Raw genomic sequence first — 21,497 nt, 5'->3', positions numbered from 1 at the left:
TATGGTAAGTGTACACAACTGTACTTTCCTCTCCCTGATTACTACTGATATCTCACACTTTTCCCAACTGCAAATGTGTTTGCTGATGGACATTTACTTGGCTGTTACTGTACGTGCCAGTCTATCATGTATTATTATTTACTGATTGTATATTTCTTAACTGCAGCTGTTCATCAGTTATTGTCCACTAGCTGTATATTTTTTCTCTATTGCATTAAACTGTCTATGTCGTAACTGGAGGTTTTCTCTCCAGGCCTTTTGAGAAAAGGGCTTACCACAGCCCAGAGAACACCCTGGTCAACAAAAAGCAATACATAAATAAAGTTTACATATTTTTGGCCAACTCAAAGAAAATGCTAAGTATCAACACGTATTCATCATATCTCTATAAAAAAATGTGTTTTCCCACAGGGGTCAGTTCATTCTGTCTTTGTTTAGTATTTTAATATGAACCATGTACCTGAAGTGGCCCAGGCCACTTAGCCTGTACTTAAACTGTGGGCAGGATTAAGTTTGCTATATGTGTTGAACATTATTTATATAATGGCAGACTTGTCATTGTAAACAATTATAAAATATAATACACATTATTTTTACTTTTACAAACAGCATATGCATTTGTATACTCTGCAAAAGGAAATTTTGTAGTCCACGATCCATGGAAAAAATAGGAAGTTCTCGCCTACAATGATTTCAAGTCTACATGGCTTATTAACTTCGCATTTAAAAAATAGTTGCATGGTAATGACAAATTATTTAAAAAATGCTAGGATAATAAGAAACTTCTGTCAGTGTTTATGACTTGCTAGGGTTGTCTAAATGTAGCACTGTGTTTTAGGTACATCAGATATAAGAGAGATACATTAACACTGACTACATTATACACACATATCAGAGATATCAAAAGATTCACTATTTACACAATAAAGCAACTTAAATAAATTAGAATGTTACTTACTTAACCATTAGAAAATGAGTCTTGTTTTCCTTAAAACGAGGATGACTGATTTCCATGCAAAACTGATAAATATAGGGCTTGAGAAAAAGGTGTTCCATTCCTAGCACCCCCAAACAAGACAATCTAGTTATCAGGAGGGACTGGAACAGGAAAATACAAGAACATGGGGTAAGAAGAAAAAATGAGTGACTTCATGCCTGCCCTATACCTGTCTATAAGGTAGAAGAAAACTGATGCATGAGAGGTGAGCACGACAGAGGAAATATGGTCAATTAGGAGAGATAAAAGATACATCATTTCACTGGCACATTCGATAGACGATTGTGAAAATCAGAAGAAACTGAAGAAAAGGGAGATTCAGTGATTAGATCAGTAGGCCAGAATTACTGGACATGGAAATTGCTGACCTACCAAGCATTGAACCTGTTGATAAATGACTGTGCTGTGGGGACTAAGCTGAACAGATAGGTGCAGTGTAGACGTATTTAAGGATAGATCTGAATCAAGCTAGGGATTCAGCCAAGCCTTAAGGTGTGGCTAACAGAAAGATATGAGCTACAAAAGGCTGTCTCAGTGGTTAATCGTAGCGTGCAGAGGTGGTTGAACATAGGCAGTCCTTGAATTTAAGACCTAGCTAATGGGAAGGAAGCCTATTAAATGAATGTCTCAGAAGCTAATGAAAAGAGTCCTGAAGAGCAATGAAGAAAAATAACTTAAATGCAGGGGAATCATTATAAAGCTACACCTGAAAAATAAGCAGAATATATAGAGGATTATGATCGGGTCAACGATTATAACTTACTTATTATGTGTTTGGATGCCAAGAAATTCACCTCGAGTTTGAAGCTGGAGAGGTGAATCTTGGGAGCCCTGCTGAGAACACATAATATGTAGTTACGATCGAGATCTAATCATAATTCCTTGTAGTGCATGGACATTTATCTTCTCCATGTACTGCAAATTAGTCAAAATAAATATGTAAAAAAAATAAAAAAAAATAAAAGAAACATGTTGTGTTGGGTTTAAAGCCAATAAAGCAGAGGGGTAGAGGTTAACATTCTTATGTATTGCCTCTGTAAGGAAAGCTATTTAATTAAACTGCCCTGGGAAGTTTAGCAGACAGTAATTAGAAATGGAGTTGAAACAAAACTGTTTCTTGTCCTGCTGCTGTTGTTTACTGGTCAGCTCTGTCTACTTTTAGTGCAAACCTTACCTTAACAGCACATAGTGGGCGCATAACAATTAGCACCATTCTTAACACTGCTAAGGTCTGGTCTCACGCTCTAGCAGCTCTGAACCAATTGCAATTTGGCCATTTGTGAGCATAATCACAGTGCTCCACGAACTACAAAATTATTTGCTCATAACAGGATGATTGAATGACAAGTTAACTACATCCAGTGAATGCACCAAAAACAAGATATAACAATAATTTTGATTTTCAGTAAGGTTGCTGTGATGGCGTTATTATATGTAAAATATTTAAATGAATGAATAAAGGATGAAAAAGGGGTTAATGGTTGTCAGCAAAAACATTTTTATGGCACGTCAATCAGTATATATAATAGATAACCATCTGATACTACCAGTAGGAAAAGTAAAGATACATTTGAAATTAACATGGAAAATAAAACTTTAAGGTGGGCACTTTTTGTTTTATTTTTATAGTAACAATGTACATAGTCCATGTCTTCACTACTGCCTGACTACCCTCAGCCCACCTGATACAACAGCGATACCAAATGTAAGTGCGTTCGCACTGAGGCAGGCCAAGCCTGACTTTGGTGTACATAATGGTTTTCTGTTAAACCAAATATCTGTTTACAGCAACCCATGTAGGTATATTAAAGGAACAAATAAAGAAATATCCTTCACCTACTGAAGTCCTCATTTATTCATGTACATCACAAAATCTCTGTTGAACATATGTTCACAAGCTCCATGTAATTCCTTGTATAAAATTTAAATGTACTTCTCATATACGGAATCCTTGAAAAGACATCCAGTTCATGGCACTCCACTAAAATAATAACAATGACCCATTTTAGTAAATATAGATTACATTTTGTAATTGACTTTAAATATCATAGATAATGTGTTACCAAAATAATTTGACTGAATTCACACTAACACTTTATCGTTTCACTTTCATATAAAGATGTCTAAATGATTAATAAAGATCAAGCCTTCAAAAATTGTGATACTTCTCTTAATTTCAGTAACTACAAAATTACCTTAAATATTCTAAATAAACTTTTAGCTGGACCTATGTAATAACAAATATTACAATATTTTCCCTAAAAAGTCAGCATACATTTATCGATAAATTAGTCATTTGAAAAATACTGGATAACATAACATTAACACAGTATATTCCTCTAAGGTAACTTAATTAATACTCATTAATTTATTTATTATACTTCTCTAAGGTAACTTAATTAATACTCATTAATTTATTTATTATACTTCTCTAAGGTAACTCAATTAATACTCATTTATTTATTTATCATACTTTTGTAACATTATTTTTTAATAACAAAAATTCAAAGCAGTTTTCTTGCAACCTTTTCCAGTTGTCATTAATTAATCTCTAAATGTATAAATGTACAAGTTGTTTGAGTAACTACACTATTGTTTACAGTAATGACATACAGTTGTTGAGTTTCAGTGAAGTAGACCTCTAAATGTAAAATACTGTTCTAACTGTAGCACATATAAATCAAAAAGAAAATTGGTGAGATATAATAGTTACAGTTTATAACAGTCATACAGCCATATAGCCTCTGTCTAAGAAAGTACTGAGGGTATCTGCTAACAAAGGAAAAAGACAATTTTTATTCCAAAGGAAGTCACCACACGAAGGAACTACCTATGTTCCTAAAATCAGCTATGAATTCTTAAACATAATCTTAAATTGAAAATGTTTCTTTACATAAGGATATATATAAATATATGAAATAAATGACTGTATACCCTTTTTATCTTTTCAGATTGTAGTAATGAAGATTTTGGAAAACACATACCGTTATGCATAGGTAAGTTAAGTGCAACAAAAATTGTATGAGCTACCATGTATTTACTTAAATTTGTTTACCAGAGTTGTGCACTGATCAACAATCACAATTTATAGGCACAACTAGGATGAAACTGAGACACAAACACAAAAATGAGTAATATGCAATGCATGATGACAATAAGGAAACGTAGAATGTGTATAAACAACATTCGGCAGCCGTTAGGGAAAAACAGAAGTGTTGGAGTAGGTCATGACAGGAGACGGAGGTGCAGGATTCAAGGAAAAGGGATGCAAAGGGGGACAGAAATACAGACGGGTACAGTATACTGGTAAAAATGGTAATGTAGGGGGTGAGCATAAGTCAAAACTTTAGGCAAAGTTCCCTCTTTAGAGCTGTTGAATGTGGCTTGTTGTCCAAGGTAGATAATTAGATCCTTTCTAAATATAGAGAAATCGGAGTTATCTTTGATGGGTTAAGTAATGAGTTGCCAAAGCAATTGGGAGCAGTTATTGAGACAGCATGCCTAGTTGTTTGCCTTAGCTAGCTGGAAGTGAAGTGTGATGGGGCATTTTTGTGACTGGTTACAAAGATTGTAAGAGTTTTTTCATATAGTTTACCTGACAGAGGGACAAAGGTATGCAGGTGAAATAGCTTAAATCACTGGGTCTCCAGCAGGAGGTCTGACCTTTGTTTAATGGGGAGACATTTTGCTTTTGAGGGGGCCATGGATCTCTGGGGGTTGTATTTATGACTTATGGAGTTGGGCACATTTATAGTTTAGCATTGTTAGTTGTGGATGCAGCAGTTACTATCGGAAGTGCAAACTTCAGTTGGGCTTGAAGAAAGCCTTTATCTGTAGCCAATCTAGCTGCATGGGAGAGAAAAGGAGAAGGCTTTGTGGCCCAGAATGGCAAAGAGTTGACATTCTGTTTGTGTGTGAAAGTTCAGAGAATGGCCAAGCCAGAGTCACAGTTTTTTTAGATGAAGTTGCAATTTCTATGTTGTTATTGATTTTAGTCAGAGATAGAGAGGATTCTTGCAAATTTTGAGAGTTTTCTGGGAATCCCAAAAATGCACTGATTAGGTTTTGTGGAATTTAAGAGGAGGGTTTGTTGAGTTAACCAGTCATGAAGCTGATGTAGGTCCAATTACAATTGGAAATGGATTTAAGTTCGGAAGGACTTGACTTGTAAATGACCATGTAATCAGCATAAAGGTGAAGGGAAAGGTGGGAGAGGTCAAGTGTCGACTTGTTTATAAAGACAGAGGACAAAGTGGGGGAGAAGGATGGGGCTTTGTGGGACTCCTTTTAGAAGTGGGAATGTAGTATTTTCAAAACTTGTAGATGAAAAAACAGTGGCTTAAAAAACAGCCCAGTGTTGCACCAGTAAGATCTCTGTCAGGTACATTGACAACCAGCACTGGAAATGAGAGTCTTTATTGCCTCTAACAGCAACAAGGTCCAAAGGATGTTATCTAAACCTAAGAATAGCCTGTTGCATGATAAGTGTATCATGCAGCAAAAACTCAGTCATGACATTGTAGCAACACTGACTGCTGGTCAACCAAGCAACATATCTCCATCTTTCTCTCTCTCTCTCTATCTATATATATATATATATATAAAAAACCATATAATCAGCATAAAGGTGAAGGGGAAGATGGTCTATGGGCGCATATATATGTGCCAGTGGATGTCACCATAGTGCAGTGGTAGTGTTGTTGCCTCACAGCAAGAAGTTCTCCAGTTTGATATATATATATATATATGTATATAAAAGTGGGTCTACTTAAAAAATATTGAAAGACCCCTTACCCGAATCCCAAATCATCTAGACAACAATATCAAACTCACACACACACACACAAGCAGTACTTTGTTGAAATTGAAATCATCAGTTTTGTGCATGTTTGTGAGACATTAGCAAACAGTGGGGACGTATACATACTTGTAGATATATGTATATATTTATATACATATTTTTAAAATGTGTGTATTGTAGATGGTTAACTAAACATCTGGTTGACCAGTTTGTAGTGCTGTGAAAAATAACAACTGCACTAGTAGGTGAATGCACATTTGTACAAAACCTGGAACACTGACTTCATGTCTTACTTCAGTAGGAGCAGTTATAATTTGTTGTATATCTGTTTTGTGGCAGATGTTGGAATAGAGAGAAGACTTGTAATGTTGGGGCTGCTCTGTATTTAAGCTGTTATGGAGCCAGTACTGGCATTGTTTGCATTTAATGTAAGTAATGGCCATAGAGAATGTAATGCTGTGTGTTAGTGTTTAGTGGCAGTATCTGCAGGAATGTCATAGTACATGACATTATCTGTAGGAATGTTCATAGAACGTGGCAGTATCTGTAGGAATGTTTATAGTACATGACAGTATCTGTAGGAATCTTCATAGTACGTGACAGTATCTGTAGGAATGTTTGTAGTATGTGACAGTATCTGTAGGAATGTTCATAGTACATGGCAGTATCTGTAGGAATGTTCATAGTAAGTGGCAGTATCTGTAGGAATCTTCATAAGACGTGACGGTATCTGTAGGAATCTTCATAGTACATGACAGTATCTGTAGGAATCTTCATAGTTCGTGACAGTATCTGTAGGAATGTTCATAGTACGTGGCAGTATCTGTAGGAATGTTCATAGAACGTGGCAGTATCTGTAGGAATGTTTATAGTACATGACAGTATCTGAAGGAATCTTCATAGTATGTGACAGTATCTGTAGGAATCTTCATAGTATGAGGAAGTATCTGTAGGAATCTTCATAGTACATGGTAGTATATGTAGGAATGTTAATAGTACATGACAGTATCTGTAGGAATCTTTATAGTACATGGCAGTATCTGTAGAAATGTTCATAGTATGTGGCAGTATCTATAGGAATCTTCATAGTACAAGGCAGTATCTGTAAGAATGTTTATAGTACGTGACAGTATCTGCAGGAATCTTCATAGAACGTGACAGTATCTGCAGGAATCTTCATAGTACATGACAGTATCTGTAGGAATCTTCATAGTACGAGGCAGTATCTGTAGTAATCTTCATAGTACATGACAGTATCTGTAGGAATGTTCATAGTACGTGACAGTATCTGTAGGAATGTTCATAGTACATGGCAGTATCTGTAGGAATCTTCATAGTACGTGACAGTATCTGTAGGAATGTTCATAGTACATGACAGTGTCTGTAGGAATGTTCATAATACATGGCAGTATCTGTAGGAATTTTCATAGTACGTGACAGTATCTGTAGGAATCTTCAATGTACATGACAGTATCTGTAGGAATGTTCATAGTACATGACACTATCTGTAGGAATCTAATTGTACATGACAGTATCTGTAGGAATATTCATAGTATGTGACAGTATCTGTAGGAATGGTCATAGTATGTGACAGTATCTGTAGGAATGGTCATAGTACATGACAGTATCTGTAGGAATTTTCATAGTACGTGACAGTATCTGTAGGAGTCTTCAAAGTACGTGACAGTATCTGTAAGAATGTTCATAGTACATGGCAGTATCTGAAGGAATCTTCATAGTATGTGACAGTATCTGTAGGAATCTTCATAGTATGAGGAAGTATCTGTAGGAATCTTCATAGCACGTGGTAGTATATGTAGGAATGTTAATAGTACATGACAGTATCTGTAGGAATCTTTATAGTACATGGCAGTATCTGTAGAAATGTTCATAGTATGTGGCAGTATCTATAGGAATCTTCATAGTACAAGGCAGTATCTGTAAGAATGTTTATAGTACGTGACAGTATCTGCAGGAATCTTCATAGTACGTGACAGTATCTGCAGGAATCTTCATAGTACATGACAGTATCTGTAGGAATCTTCATAGTACGAGGCAGTATCTGTAGTAATCTTCATAGTACATGACAGTATCTGTAGGAATGTTCATAGTACGTGACAGTATCTGTAGGAATGTTCATAGTACATGGCAGTATCTTTAGGAATCTTCATAGTACGTGACAGTATCTGTAGGAATGTTCATAGTACATGACAGTATCTGTAGGAATGTTTATAGTACATGATAGTATCTGTAGGAATGTTCATAGTATGTGGCAGTATCTGTAGGAATCTTCATAAGATGTGACAGTATCTGTAGGAATCTTCATAGTACATGACAGTATCTGTAGGAATGTTCATAGTACGTGACAGTATCTGCAGGAATCTTCATAGTTCATGACAGTATCTGTAGGAATCTTCATAATACGAGCCAGTATCTGTAGTAATCTTCATAGTACATGACAGTATCTGTAGGAATGTTCATAGTACATGACAGTATCTGTAGGAATGTTTATAGTACGTGACAGTATCTGTAGGAATGTTCATAGTATGTGGCAGTATCTGTAGGAATCTTCATAAGACGTGACAGTATCTGTAGGAATCTTCATAGTACATGACAGTATTTGTAGGAATGTTCATAGTACGTGATGGAATGTTCATAGTATGTGACAGTATCTGTAGGAATGTTCATAGTACATGACAGTATATGTAAGAATGTTCATAGTATGTGACAGTATCTGTAGGAATCTTTATAGTACGTGACAGTATCTGTAGGAATGTTCATAGTACATGGCAGTATCTGTAGGAATGTTCATAGTATGTGACAGCATCTGTAGGAATTTTCATAGTACATGATAGTATCTGTAGGAGTCTTCAAAGTACGTGACAGTATCTGTAAGAATGTTCATAGTACATGGAAGTATCTGTAGGAATCTTCATAGTATGTGACAGTCTCTGTAGGAATTTTCATAGTACGAGGAAGTTTCTGTAGGAATCTTCATAATACATGGTAGTATATGTAGGAATGTTAATAGTACATGACAGTATCTGTAGGAATCTTCATAGTACGTGGCAGTATCTGTAGGAATCTTCATAGTACATGACAGTATCTGTAGTAATGTTCATAGTACATGAAAGTATCTATAGGAATGTTCATAGTACATGATAATAACTGTTGGAATCTTCATAGTATGTGACAGTATCTGTAGGAATGTTCATAGTATGTGGCAGTATCTATATGAATCTTCATAGTACATGGCAGTATCTGTAAGAATCTTCATAGTACGTGACAGTATCTGTAGGAATGTTCATCATACTTCTCAACCTCGAAACATCAAAAATCTGGACAAAGGCCCGTGAAAAATAGGTACAAATCTGTATGCTGATTAACATAAGATTTGCATACATAATTATGTAACCCCGCCCACTCCAATGGAATTGTAGGACACCAAATTTCAAGTGCGATCTGAAGAACAGGCAATCAAAATATGGCCCCAGAGTCCCCCTGCAGCCATTCCAATATCCCATTACTTGACTATTTTACCCCATTTACCATTAGCACTGTAATGTGCATATTGCTTTACTTCTACAATTATCTGGACTTTATTTTATACCACAAACACTAATAAACATCTGATATACAAAGCAATACAGTTGCACAATGAAAACAGACTTAGCATTAAACCTTCTCTGCCCTTGAAACCCATATTCATTGAAACAGCATTGAAACCCACATCCACATCTAATGAAAATGCATCTGGCCAGTGGTGGATAAAGATTACCTTTGGGCTGTTTTCAAATCACAGGCCTCTTGCACACAAAAAACATACATGTGTCCTTTGATACACCTTCCTGACTATTGTTTTGAACATTTTTCCAGTAAGGAATGAAACAAAATGCATAAACCAATAATGACAAAACTGCCCAATTCAGAACATTTCCATCATAAAAGTCTACTCAAACTTCAGTCCACCAGTATCAGTAAATATGCACAATCTCTGCAGAAGTAAAAGTCATCTAAATAATTCCACATTAAAGAGATCTGCAACTAATAAAGAGGTTGCTGCTAACAACTTAATATTTCATTGTTTCATCTACAAATAAAGTGCTTGGTGCCCTTGAGGAATAAATGGCCTATGTTACATAAAATGATAAGCTAGTAATATTGCCAATAGGGAGTGGATGGCAAACTGATAACAGGTTCATATTTATTAGGTATTTCCAGAGGACATTCTCAGGACTACAGCATCCACCCCTGTTAAAAGTACAATGCAGTGCAGTATCGGCAATTTATTTACATACTGTGGGAATATAATTCACAGCCTGCTATATCAAATAGCAAGTACTCTACCTGTTGCACTACTAACAAAATGAGTTGCCATAAGCAGCACTAAACTTCTCTCCCCCTGTAGAACTATGCAGCACAAGAAATCTGGAAAAAGCCAAAGTTTATTGGGGGATGACAAAAGCCCAAAACCAGGGACATATTTTAAACATTGCTTATATAATTTAGACAAGTTGTTAGAATAAAATGTTTTGTTACCAATGCCATGCATTTCCTGAAAGATAGGAAGACTGAAACTTAAATGGTTATCATTATTTAGTGAATTCAGTTCTGTCAGAAAACCACAAATTTTAAGACTAACAGACCAAAAATATGAACCAAACATTCCAGTTATAACTAGGACATTTACGCACACACATTTGTCTGCAGCTATACACAAACCAAAGCACAAGTTTCTCTGCAGTCCTTACACAGTATAAATAAAAGCAGCTGTTAAATAAGTAAAGCTCACAGACACACACAGTAATTTAATGCTGCTGTTTGTTTAATATGTAAAGCTCATTCTCCTGCCTGCAGCCATTAAATACCTAAAGCTCATTCAGCTGTTAAATAAAGATCATAGTGCCTAAATAAATGTAACCTGCCTGCAACACACAGTAAAAAGAAAGCACAAGTTTCTCTGTAGCAGTTAGTGTAAAAAGCACAGGTTTCTTTGCAGCCTTTACACAGACAGTTATAATCACATAAATAAAAGCGAAAGCCATTACAGTTATCACAAAAATAAAAGCAACTGCCTGTTAAATAAGTAAAGTTCACACAGTAATCCAATACTTCTGTTTAATATGTAAAGCTCATTCTCCTGCCTGCAGCAGCTGATTCTCCTGTCCTGTCCGCAGCCGTTAAATAAAGCTCATTCTCCAGCCTGCAGCCATTAACCCACAAAACTTTCTTTGCAGCCAAACACAGTAATCACAGACAAAAGCAGCAGCCGCTAATGTTAAAAGAAGAAAGCACAAGTTTCTCTCTGCAGGTGTTAATATAAAAAGCATAGGCTTCTCTGCAGCATTACATGTTAATCACAAATAAAAGCAGCAGCTGTTAACACACACCACCACCAGACCAGTTTCTCTGTAGCTGAGCCGTTACGATACAAATTACACAGTAATCCATAAATAAAAACAGCCGAAAGCACAAGCAGCAACGACATACCCACAGGTTTCTCTGCAGACGTTCATGTAAAAGTAAACCACAGTTTTCTCTGTCGCGCAGCTGTAATCGCATTATTCACACACAGAAAAGCAGCCAACACAACAGCCGTTAAATAAAGTAATAATGCTAATGCTGTTTACATTTAGCTGTAGGAGGAGCCGAGCAGGGGAAGAAAGCTATGCCACTGTGCACACAGCATACACGTTTTTGTTTTCATACTTGTCACACACCCAGTCCCAAACACACACACCACTTACCTTTAAAAGTCAAGTGAAGTGAACTCTTCTTCCAAATAACACTAGCGAAGCAAACTGAAATCCCCAAGCTTCAACGAAATAAAATCCCCCACAGCTAACTTCTTCTAAATAAAATAACACTACTGTAACTCCTTTCCGGCTCTGGTGACTCCCGCTTGTAAAAGCATTTGAACCAGAGCCGGAAATATGTGCTACATACGTGCTTGGAGCATTCTGACAGGCTGGTGGTGCTGATGTCATCTCGCACGTGATGATGTCAGCACAAGAAGCGCGAAAGTCAAAAAAATAAAAATAAAAGTGCAAATAAATCGGAAATGAAGGGGTGCCACACGGGAATCGTGGCACCCCATTATTTGAACCCCAAAACTCGGTAAAAACCGAGGAATTCGGGACAGTTGAGAGGTCTGATGTTCATAGTATGTGACAGTATCTATAGGAATGTTCATAGTACATGGCAGCATCTATAGGAATCTTCATAGTACGTGACAGTATCTGTAAGAATCTTCATAGTAAGTGACAGTCTCTGTAGGAATGTTCATAGTACATGATAGTATCTGTAGGAATGGTCATAGTACATGGCAGTATCTGTAGGAATGTTTATAGTACGTGACAGTATCTGTAGGAATCTTCATAGTATGTGACAGTATCTGTAGGAATGTTCATAGTATGTGACAGTATCTGTAGGAATGTTCATAGTACATGACAGTATCTTTAGGAATCTTCATAGTATGTGACAGTATCTGTAGGAATGTTCATAGTACGTGGCAGTATCTGTAGGAATGTTCATAGTACATGACAGTATCTGTAGGAATGTTCATAGTACGTGGCAGTATCTGTATGAATGTTCATAGTACATGGCAGTATCTGTAGGAAAGTTCATAGTACAAGGCAGTATCTGTAGTAATCTTCATAGTACGTGACAGTATCTGTAGGAATGTTCATAGTACGTGGCAGTATCTGTAGGAATCTTCATAGAATGTGACAGTATCTGTAGGAATCTTCATAGTACGTGACAGTCTCTGTAGGAATCTTCATAGTACATGACAGTATCTGTAGGAGTGTTCATAGTACATGACAGTATCTGTAGGAATGTTCATAGTACGTGACAGTATCTGTAGGAATCTTCATAGTACGTGACAGTATCTGTAGGAATGTTCATAGTACATGACAGTATCTGTAGGAATGTTCATAGTACATGACAGTATCTGTAGGAAAGTTTATAGTACGTGACAGTATCTGTAGGAATCTTCATAGTACATGACAATATCTGTAGGAATGTTCATAGTACATGGCAGTATCTGTAGGAATGTTTATAGTACGTGGCAGTATCTGTAGGAATCTTCATAGTACATGGCAATATCTGCAGGAATGTTCATAGTGCATGGCAGTATCTGCAGGAATCTTCATAGAATGGGACAGTATATGTAGGAATCTTCATAGTAAGTGACAGTATCTGTAGGAATCTTCATAGTACATGACAGTTTCTGTAGGAATGTTCATAGTACGTGACAGTATCTATAGGAATGTTCATAGTACATGACAGTATCTGTAGGAATGTCCATAGTACAAGGCAGTATCTGTAGTAATCTTCATAGTACGTGACAGTATCTGTAGGAGTGTTCATAGTACATGACAGTATCTGTAGGAGTGTTCATAGTACATGACAGTATCTGTAGGAATCTTCATAGTACGTGACAGTATCTGTAGGAGTGTTCATAGTACGTGACAGTATCTGTAGGAGTGTTCATAGTACATGACAGTATCTGTAGGAATCTTCATAGTACGTGACAGTATCTGTAGGAGTGTTCATAATACATGACAGTATCTGCAGGAGTGTTCATAGTACATGACAGTATCTGTAGGAATCTTCATAGTACGTGACAGTATCTGTAGGAGTATTCATAGTACGTGACAGTATCTGTTGGAGTGTTCATAGTACATGACAGTATCTGTAGGAATCTTCATAGTACGTGACAGTATCTGTAGGAGTGTTCATAGTACATGACAGTATCTGTAGGAGTGTTCATAATACATGACAGTATCTGTAGGAATCTTCATAGTACGTGGCAGTATCTGTAGGAATCTTCATAGTACGTGACAGTATCTGTAGGAATCTTCATAGTACATGGCAATATCTGCAGGAATGTTCATAGTGCATGGCAGTATCTGCAGGAATCTTCATAGAATGGGACAGTATATGTAGGAATCTTCATAGTAAGTGACAGTATCTGTAGGAATCTTCATAGTACGTGACAGTATCTGTAGGAATGTTCATAGTACATGACAGTATCTGTAGGAATGTTCATAGTACATGACAGTATCTGTAGGAAAGTTTATAGTACGTGACAGTATCTGTAGGAATCTTCATAGTACATGACAATATCTGTAGGAATGTTCATAGTACATGGCAGTATCTGTAGGAATGTTTATAGTACGTGGCAGTATCTGTAGGAATCTTCATAGTACATGGCAATATCTGCAGGAATGTTCATAGTGCATGGCAGTATCTGCAGGAATCTTCATAGAATGGGACAGTATATGTAGGAATCTTCATAGTAAGTGACAGTATCTGTAGGAATCTTCATAGTACATGACAGTATCTGTAGGAATGTTCATAGTACGTGACAGTATCTGTAGGAATCTTCATAGTACGTGACAGTATCTGTAGGAGTGTTCATAGTACATGACAGTATCTGTAGGAGTGTTCATAATACATGACAGTATCTGTAGGAATCTTCATAGTACGTGGCAGTATCTGTAGGAATCTTCATAGTACGTGACAGTATCTGTAGGAATCTTCATAGTACATGGCAATATCTGCAGGAATGTTCATAGTGCATGGCAGTATCTGCAGGAATCTTCATAGAATGGGACAGTATATGTAGGAATGTTCATAGTACGTGACAGTATCTGTAGGAATCTTCATAGTACGTGACAGTATCTGTAGGAATGTTCATAGTACATGACAGTATCTGTAGGAATGTTCATAGTACATGACAGTATCTGTAGGAAAGTTTATAGTACGTGACAGTATCTGTAGGAATCTTCATAGTACATGACAATATCTGTAGGAATGTTCATAGTACATGGCAGTATCTGTAGGAATGTTTATAGTACGTGGCAGTATCTGTAGGAATCTTCATAGTACATGGCAATATCTGCAGGAATGTTCATAGTGCATGGCAGTATCTGCAGGAATCTTCATAGAATGGGACAGTATATGTAGGAATCTTCATAGTAAGTGACAGTATCTGTAGGAATCTTCATAGTACATGACAGTATCTGTAGGAATGTTCATAGTACGTGACAGTATCTATAGGAATGTTCATAGTACATGACAGTATCTGTAGGAATGTCCATAGTACAAGGCAGTATCTGTAGTAATCTTCATAGTACGTGACAGTATCTGTAGGAGTGTTCATAGTACATGACAGTATCTGTAGGAGTGTTCATAGTACATGACAGTATCTGTAGGAATCTTCATAGTACGTGACAGTATCTGTAGGAGTGTTCATAGTACGTGACAGTATCTGTAGGAGTGTTCATAGTACATGACAGTATCTGTAGGAATCTTCATAGTACGTGACAGTATCTGTAGGAGTGTTCATAATACATGACAGTATCTGCAGGAGTGTTCATAGTACATGACAGTATCTGTAGGAATCTTCATAGTACGTGACAGTATCTGTAGGAGTATTCATAGTACGTGACAGTATCTGTAGGAGTGTTCATAGTACATGACAGTATCTGTAGGAATCTTCATAGTACGTGACAGTATCTGTAGGAGTGTTCATAGTACATGACAGTATCTGTAGGAGTGTTCATAATACATGACAGTATCTGTAGGAATCTTCATAGTACGTGGCAGTATCTGTAGGAATCTTCATAGTACGTGACAGTATCTGTAGGAAAGTTCATAGAAACTAATGCTTTGTATAAGCATAGTAAGGAATGCACACAAACTAGTTTTAGTTTGTCCGTATTAGAACATACAGAAAAAGACATACGCGGTGGACCCTGGGAAGAAATGCTAGAGTATAAAGAATTGTGGTGGCAAATGACTCTTGAAGCTTATAATCCACCATGGTTAAATGAATACACCAGCATTATACCCATCTTGAAGTTAAGGGCAGCTAAATTGTAATAATGGTAACATCAGTCTATGTTAGTATAAGTAATTTATTAAATGATTTTTTATGAATATTTTTAAACAGTCATATTGAGGCTTTTTTAAATAACAATATTTAGAACATGTTTTTAAACTTGGTTAAAAGTTTATGTAGTTGATGTTTAAGTTAGGAGGTATATGGTAGTAATTAGGTTATGGTATTTTTCAAAAAAAGCCATTTTTATTTTACTTTTAGAATGGGAGATTTTTTATCCTTGGAATGTTCTTTATTTAGTTGCAACAAAATAAAATGGCCACTAGATGGCAGTATAGGACAAGTGATATAGTTGTTAAATAATACAATCTTTTCTGATACTTACTAACTTTTTAAATATTCATATATACATACATAATTTTGAGATGTAATCAGATTACACACAGTTTTAAATAACCTTTTTATTTTATTGCTTCATGTATTTTAACAAATTGAGAAATAGGTGATTGATTTATACATATATGAAATTAAAATGGAATATATCTTTTTAAAATTTTTTTTTTTTTTAAATGTATACATTGATTAATTCATTGAGATATATATAAAAGGGGAATAATTTGATGTAACAGATTCATCTGATGAAGTCCAGCTGTTTGAGACGAAAACGCAGTGTTTTTGAAAAGCGTTAATGTGTGGTGGAGTTTATGTTTGGTGCTATGTTTTTTATGTGATTCGAGTGCTTCGACTCAAAAAAATCCTGGTTCAAACTTCAAAATTGGTTCCTGATTCATCGTCCTTGGTTTGGTTACTGTTTTTTTTCTGCACCTTTGACTTGGTTTCGTGGTAATCTGTATAGAATGTGACAGTATCTGTAGGAATTTTCATAGTACATGACAGTATCTGTAGGAATCTTCATTATACATGACAGTATCTGTAGGAATGTTCATAGTACGTGACAGTATCTGTAGGAATATTCATAGTACATGACAGTATCTGTAGGAATGTTCATAGTACGTGGCAGTATCTGTAGGAATCTTCATTATACACGACAGTATGTGTAGGAATGTTCATAGTACGTGACAGTATCTATAGGAATCTTCAGAGTATATGGCAGCATCTGTGGGAATATTCATAGTACATGGCAGTATCTGTAGAAATGTTCATAGTTTGTGGCAGTATCTGTAGGAATCTTCATTGTACGTGGCAGCATCTGTAGGAATGTTCATAGTACATGGTAGGGTAATTTCTAGTGATGAATGAGATCACACTGTAGTGTGAATGGGGAATATGCCATTTCACTGCTGTTTTGCATCTCACAGCTGAATTTATATATATTTATATAGAACAGATAAAGTAGCAGGGCTGTGGGAGTAAAGGGGGGCTTCCACCCTGCAAAAAAGTGTTTTTGTTTGCTGTAGCATGCAGCTTAGTAAGTTGCTTTTATGTAAGTCTTATTGTTTGCAGTGCTTAGTGTATTCACTCTTTGATATTTACACTTAGCATGGTCACTCATATCTGTAGTTACTCACTGCTGATATAATCTATAATGATATAAACAAATAGATAGATAGTTAATATATACTTTATTTATTTAACCTTTGTTGGCAGGGTTATTCCCACAAGGCTAGTGGCCTCTTTTCAGTGGAGACCAGGGCTGACATTTATGCAAAATACAGTATATATTTCTCGCTCTCTCTCTCTAAATATATATATATGTATAGGGTATGTGACATTTTTTATTTTTTTATTTTTATTTTACATTTGTTGACCTGGCTAGTCTAACTGGATATATGTCCATTTTCAGTAGAGGTCCGGGGAGAAAAGCTCCACATTAGTTATATAGCAAATAATGTGCATAAGAATATAAGACATCAGAGGATAGTGTCAAAATTGGTTATACAAAATGGTTATTAAACAAAAAAAAAACACCCTTATAGTTAGGCTTATGTTTCATTACATGAGAAAAATTGGACACAGCAGGAAAAGAACAAAAAGCTAAATATTTAGAAAGATCAGTACAGGACTATATTCAAACAGTTTAAGCACAGAAGTTTAACACAGAAACTTAATAAATTAGAAAAGTTTAGTAGAGACAAGTGAGATTCATCTGGGATTAGTACATGGGCATAGCCATTGTAAATTAAGGAAGGTTTTTAAGTGCTTTTTGATAAGTGGGGTAGATATGAGGGATGTCAGTTTACTAGGAAGCTTATTCCAATAATTTCCAATAGAGGTAGTAAATAGACATTTGCCAGATTTGTTGTTGGATTTAAGGGTTGCAACTAGTAGCTTATTTGCTGAGCGTAGGGTACTCCGATTTTTATATGGGTTGATCAGGTTACAGAGAATGGGAATATTTGTAAGATGACAAGATTTTGTGGGTGATAGTTAATTGTTGAAAAAGAAGCTGGTTTTGGAGTTCCAGCCATCCTAGTTGGTTTAGGTTTTGACAGTGGTGAGTGTGGAATGGGGATCCGGTGGCAAATCTAGCAACGTTATTGTAAGATGTGGCCAGTTTATTTAGATTGTATTTGGATAGATTAGTATAAATTGGGGAGGTGTAGAGAAGGGTGGAGATTAGGTGAGTTTGGGCAACAGTAGTCCTGGCTATAGATGTAAGGAAGGGTTTCAGCCTATAGAGGGAACCAAGTTTTCTATTTACTGATTTCATGGTAAGGTTAATATGAGTGTCAAAATTGAGATTATGGTCAATTGTTACACCTAATAGTTTGGTAGTTGTGTCAGGTGCTATTACAGTGCTGTTATTTGATATAACTGTGAAGTCTATGGAAGGAGACTTCTGGGTAGGGGTGAACAGTAGAACTTTGTTTTTTTTTTTTTTGGGTTAAGGAGGAGACAGCATTTGGAGAACCAGTTTTCAACTAAGGTAAACAGTTTTTGGGTGTTCGACTGGAGTTCAGCAGAAGATGCTGTGGTGCAGATTAATGTTGAGTTGTCGGCATATTGAATACAGGTGGTTTGAGGTAGGGATGTTTTCAGGTCACTGATAAAAATAGAAAAGAGGAGGGGCCCCAGAATAGAGCTTTGTGGGACTCCAAGGGAGATAGGGAGTAGAGTAGATAGGTTGTTGTCCCAGAAAACTGCTTGTTGTCTATTTCCTAGGTAGGATTTAAACAATTTGACTGCCTGAGTGTCAATTGAAAGTGAAATAAGTGTATCTAACATTAAATGATGGTTTACCATGTCAAAGGCTTTGGTGAGGTCTAGAAAGAGAGCAGAGGAGAGCAAGTTGTTGTTTTGAGTCAGAAAAGGATAGGAGTGCGGTTGTAGTACTATGAAAAGGCCTAAAGTGGTGCTGGCAGTCAGATAAAAAATTATTTTGGAGGATATAATCAAGAAGTTGCTGGTGAATGCATTTCTCCATGATTTTAGCCAAGGGAGAAAGTAGAGCTATAGGACGGAAGTTAGTGAGCTCAGTCGAGTTACCTCCCTTATGTAGAGGGATAATATGTGAGACCTTCCAAAGGATTGGTATATAGCCCTCTGTGATAGTTATGTTAATTAAGATGGAGATAGGGTAGGCAAGTACTCTAGTTGCAATTTGCAGAAATTCAGCTGGAAGGAGATCAGCAGAGGGGGTACATGGTTTTAGTTTATGAAGCTGGGAATGGATGAGAGAGGTAGGAACACCCCCCCACACACACACAATAACCTGCAGTTGTAGGACAGGGGGTAGATTGGTTTGAGAGAATGTATTTGAGATGCTGGCTGGAGATAAGGTACTTGATAGTGACTGGACTGTGTCCACAAAGAATCTATTAAAGGAGTTAGCAATTTGGCTGGGAGATTTCTGAGTCAAGTTAGCTGGAGTTGGAGTTTTGGAGTGCCCTGGGTGGAGTAAGCTGTTTATACCTGACCAGAATTTTTGTGGGCTTTTATGTTGGGCTTGCTATAGTTTATGATAGTAGTTCTTTTTATCTTGGAGTATTGATTTTTTTTGTGGCATTTCTCAGCTAAAGATTTCATGATCAGATGGGTTTTTAGTATTTCTCCATTTCGACCAGATTCTATTTATTTGAAGCATTTTTTACCGTGTCTCCTTAGTGAGCCAAGGTGCAGGTCTGAGAGGGGGCATGGTGTTCTAGGATTTGTAGAAATTTATTGTTAAAATAAGAGACTGCTTTGTCAAGCAGTAGGTATTTAAGGGGTGACCAATTACAGGCTTTAAGTTCGGCTTGGAAGCTTGCTGGGTTGAGTTTTTTTTTTTTATTACAGATAGTTTTGTATATTGTTTGGTTAGGTGTAGTGTTTTTTTGTCTGGTAATAAAGGTAAATGAATGGTCACTGATATCATCAGGAAGTATGCCTGTTTTATAGGAGAGGGGGTTACTGTTAACTAGTATTCAGTCTAAGATGGCTTGCTTGTTGCTTGGTTTGTGGATTCTGGTAGGGAAGGTAATGGTTTGATTGAAGCCATACAGGTTTGTGTGAGTGGTTGGTTGTGCTGAGCTACAACAGTTCCAGTCAATGTTAAAATCTCCAAGGAGGATGGTTTCTTGTGAGAGGGATGTGGAGAGCCTGTTGAGGACATTTTCGAGAGTATTAATGTTGTTTCCTGGTGGAATGTAGGAGCAAATTATATGTAATGATTTGTTAGCATTTACCTGTAGCTTAGAGATTAGGATTTCAGTGTTACTGGAAGAGGGAGGTTGAATATTTAGTAGTGTAACCTGTAATTGAGATTTATATAGTATTGCTACCCCACCACTCTTTTTATTTAGACGGTCAGATCTCAGGACGTTATAACCTGGTGGGATTATATCATTGTCCTTAGTTACTGGTTTGAGCCATGTTTCTGTATGACATAGGATATGAAAAGAGTGAATGTATAGCAGGGCATGAAGCAGGGTTATTTTATTATTTAAGCTATGAATATTAAGGTGGCCTATGAGGAGGGAGTTATCGGCACTAGTGAAGATATGAGACATAATGGGTTGGTCAGAATGAGGATCAGAGATAGTATTGTTTAGACCAGGGTTAGGTTAAATATCTCCATGTAATAATAGGGGCTGTTGAGGGCTATAAAAGTGTTTCAAGAGTTTAAAGAAGACAGGGATTTGTTTTCTAGTTTGAGAATACTTAATATGGGTTATTCTATGAAATTGTGAAAGAAGGTAGAAAGATGAGGATGCTATGTCAAAGTAGGTTTGTAAGGCTAGTGGATTAAATGAAGTTGTTTGTTTTAAGGTGAGATGAAATCTTGTAAGGCTAAGATGTCCATAGCAGGTGAGGTAGTGGGATAAGAATAGGGGAGTAAGAATAGTAAGAAAGAGAATGCCATTATAGACGCCAGGCCTACCTACAATAGGCATGGTTGGGAGGAAGGGGAGATAGAAGCTGGGAGATAGAAGATAGAAAAGAGAGGAGGTAAAAGGGTGGAGTTGTTAAAGGGAAAAAGAATGAGGTAAATGGAGGTAGCAGGTGATTGGATAGGTAAGTTAATGAGGTATTGAGAGCTATTGGATAATAGAGGATGGAGGTGTGGCTCGAGATGTATAAGGTTAAGTGCACTGGGGGTGGGTGAATTTGGGGGTAGGGTAGGGGAGTGGAGTGAGCCCGCAAGGCGAATGGAGCGGGTTGGAGCAAGTGAGGAATAGTGACAGAAACAATCAATGAAATAGCTGAATACAGCTAACTTCTTAGAAGTGCTAGGTAAGAGTGGAGTGCTAGAATATATATACAATAACAAAAACTAAAAGTCTGTAGGAGGAGATTAAGGAAAGGAGAAAAGGACTACAGCAAGTACAGTTAACTAGCAAGACAGAACAGTATTACAGAGTGTTTAAGGAGATAGAGGTAACGAATATTTAGAAGCCTAAAGGAGCCTA

General features: G+C 36.6%; 1 protein-coding gene across 1 annotated transcript in view; it reads left to right on the top strand.

Moving 5' to 3' along the window:
- Positions 1-21,497, top strand: part of IL17REL (interleukin 17 receptor E like) — an 877,228-nt gene that overhangs the window by 266,826 nt on the left and 588,905 nt on the right. Inside the window, exon 6 of the mRNA XM_044088776.1 lies at positions 3,949-3,993. Coding sequence (XP_043944711.1) covers positions 3,949-3,993 — 45 coding nt within the window. The remainder of the gene's footprint in view (positions 1-3,948; positions 3,994-21,497) is intronic.

This window comes from Protopterus annectens, chromosome 11.part0 (genome assembly GCF_019279795.1).
Source record: "Protopterus annectens isolate FY-2018-M chromosome 11.part0, PAN1.0, whole genome shotgun sequence".
NCBI classification, from domain to species: Eukaryota; Metazoa; Chordata; order Ceratodontiformes; family Protopteridae; genus Protopterus; species Protopterus annectens.
The sequence above is the reverse complement of the archived record's forward strand: the minus strand, read 5'-3'. Positions and strand labels throughout refer to the sequence as shown.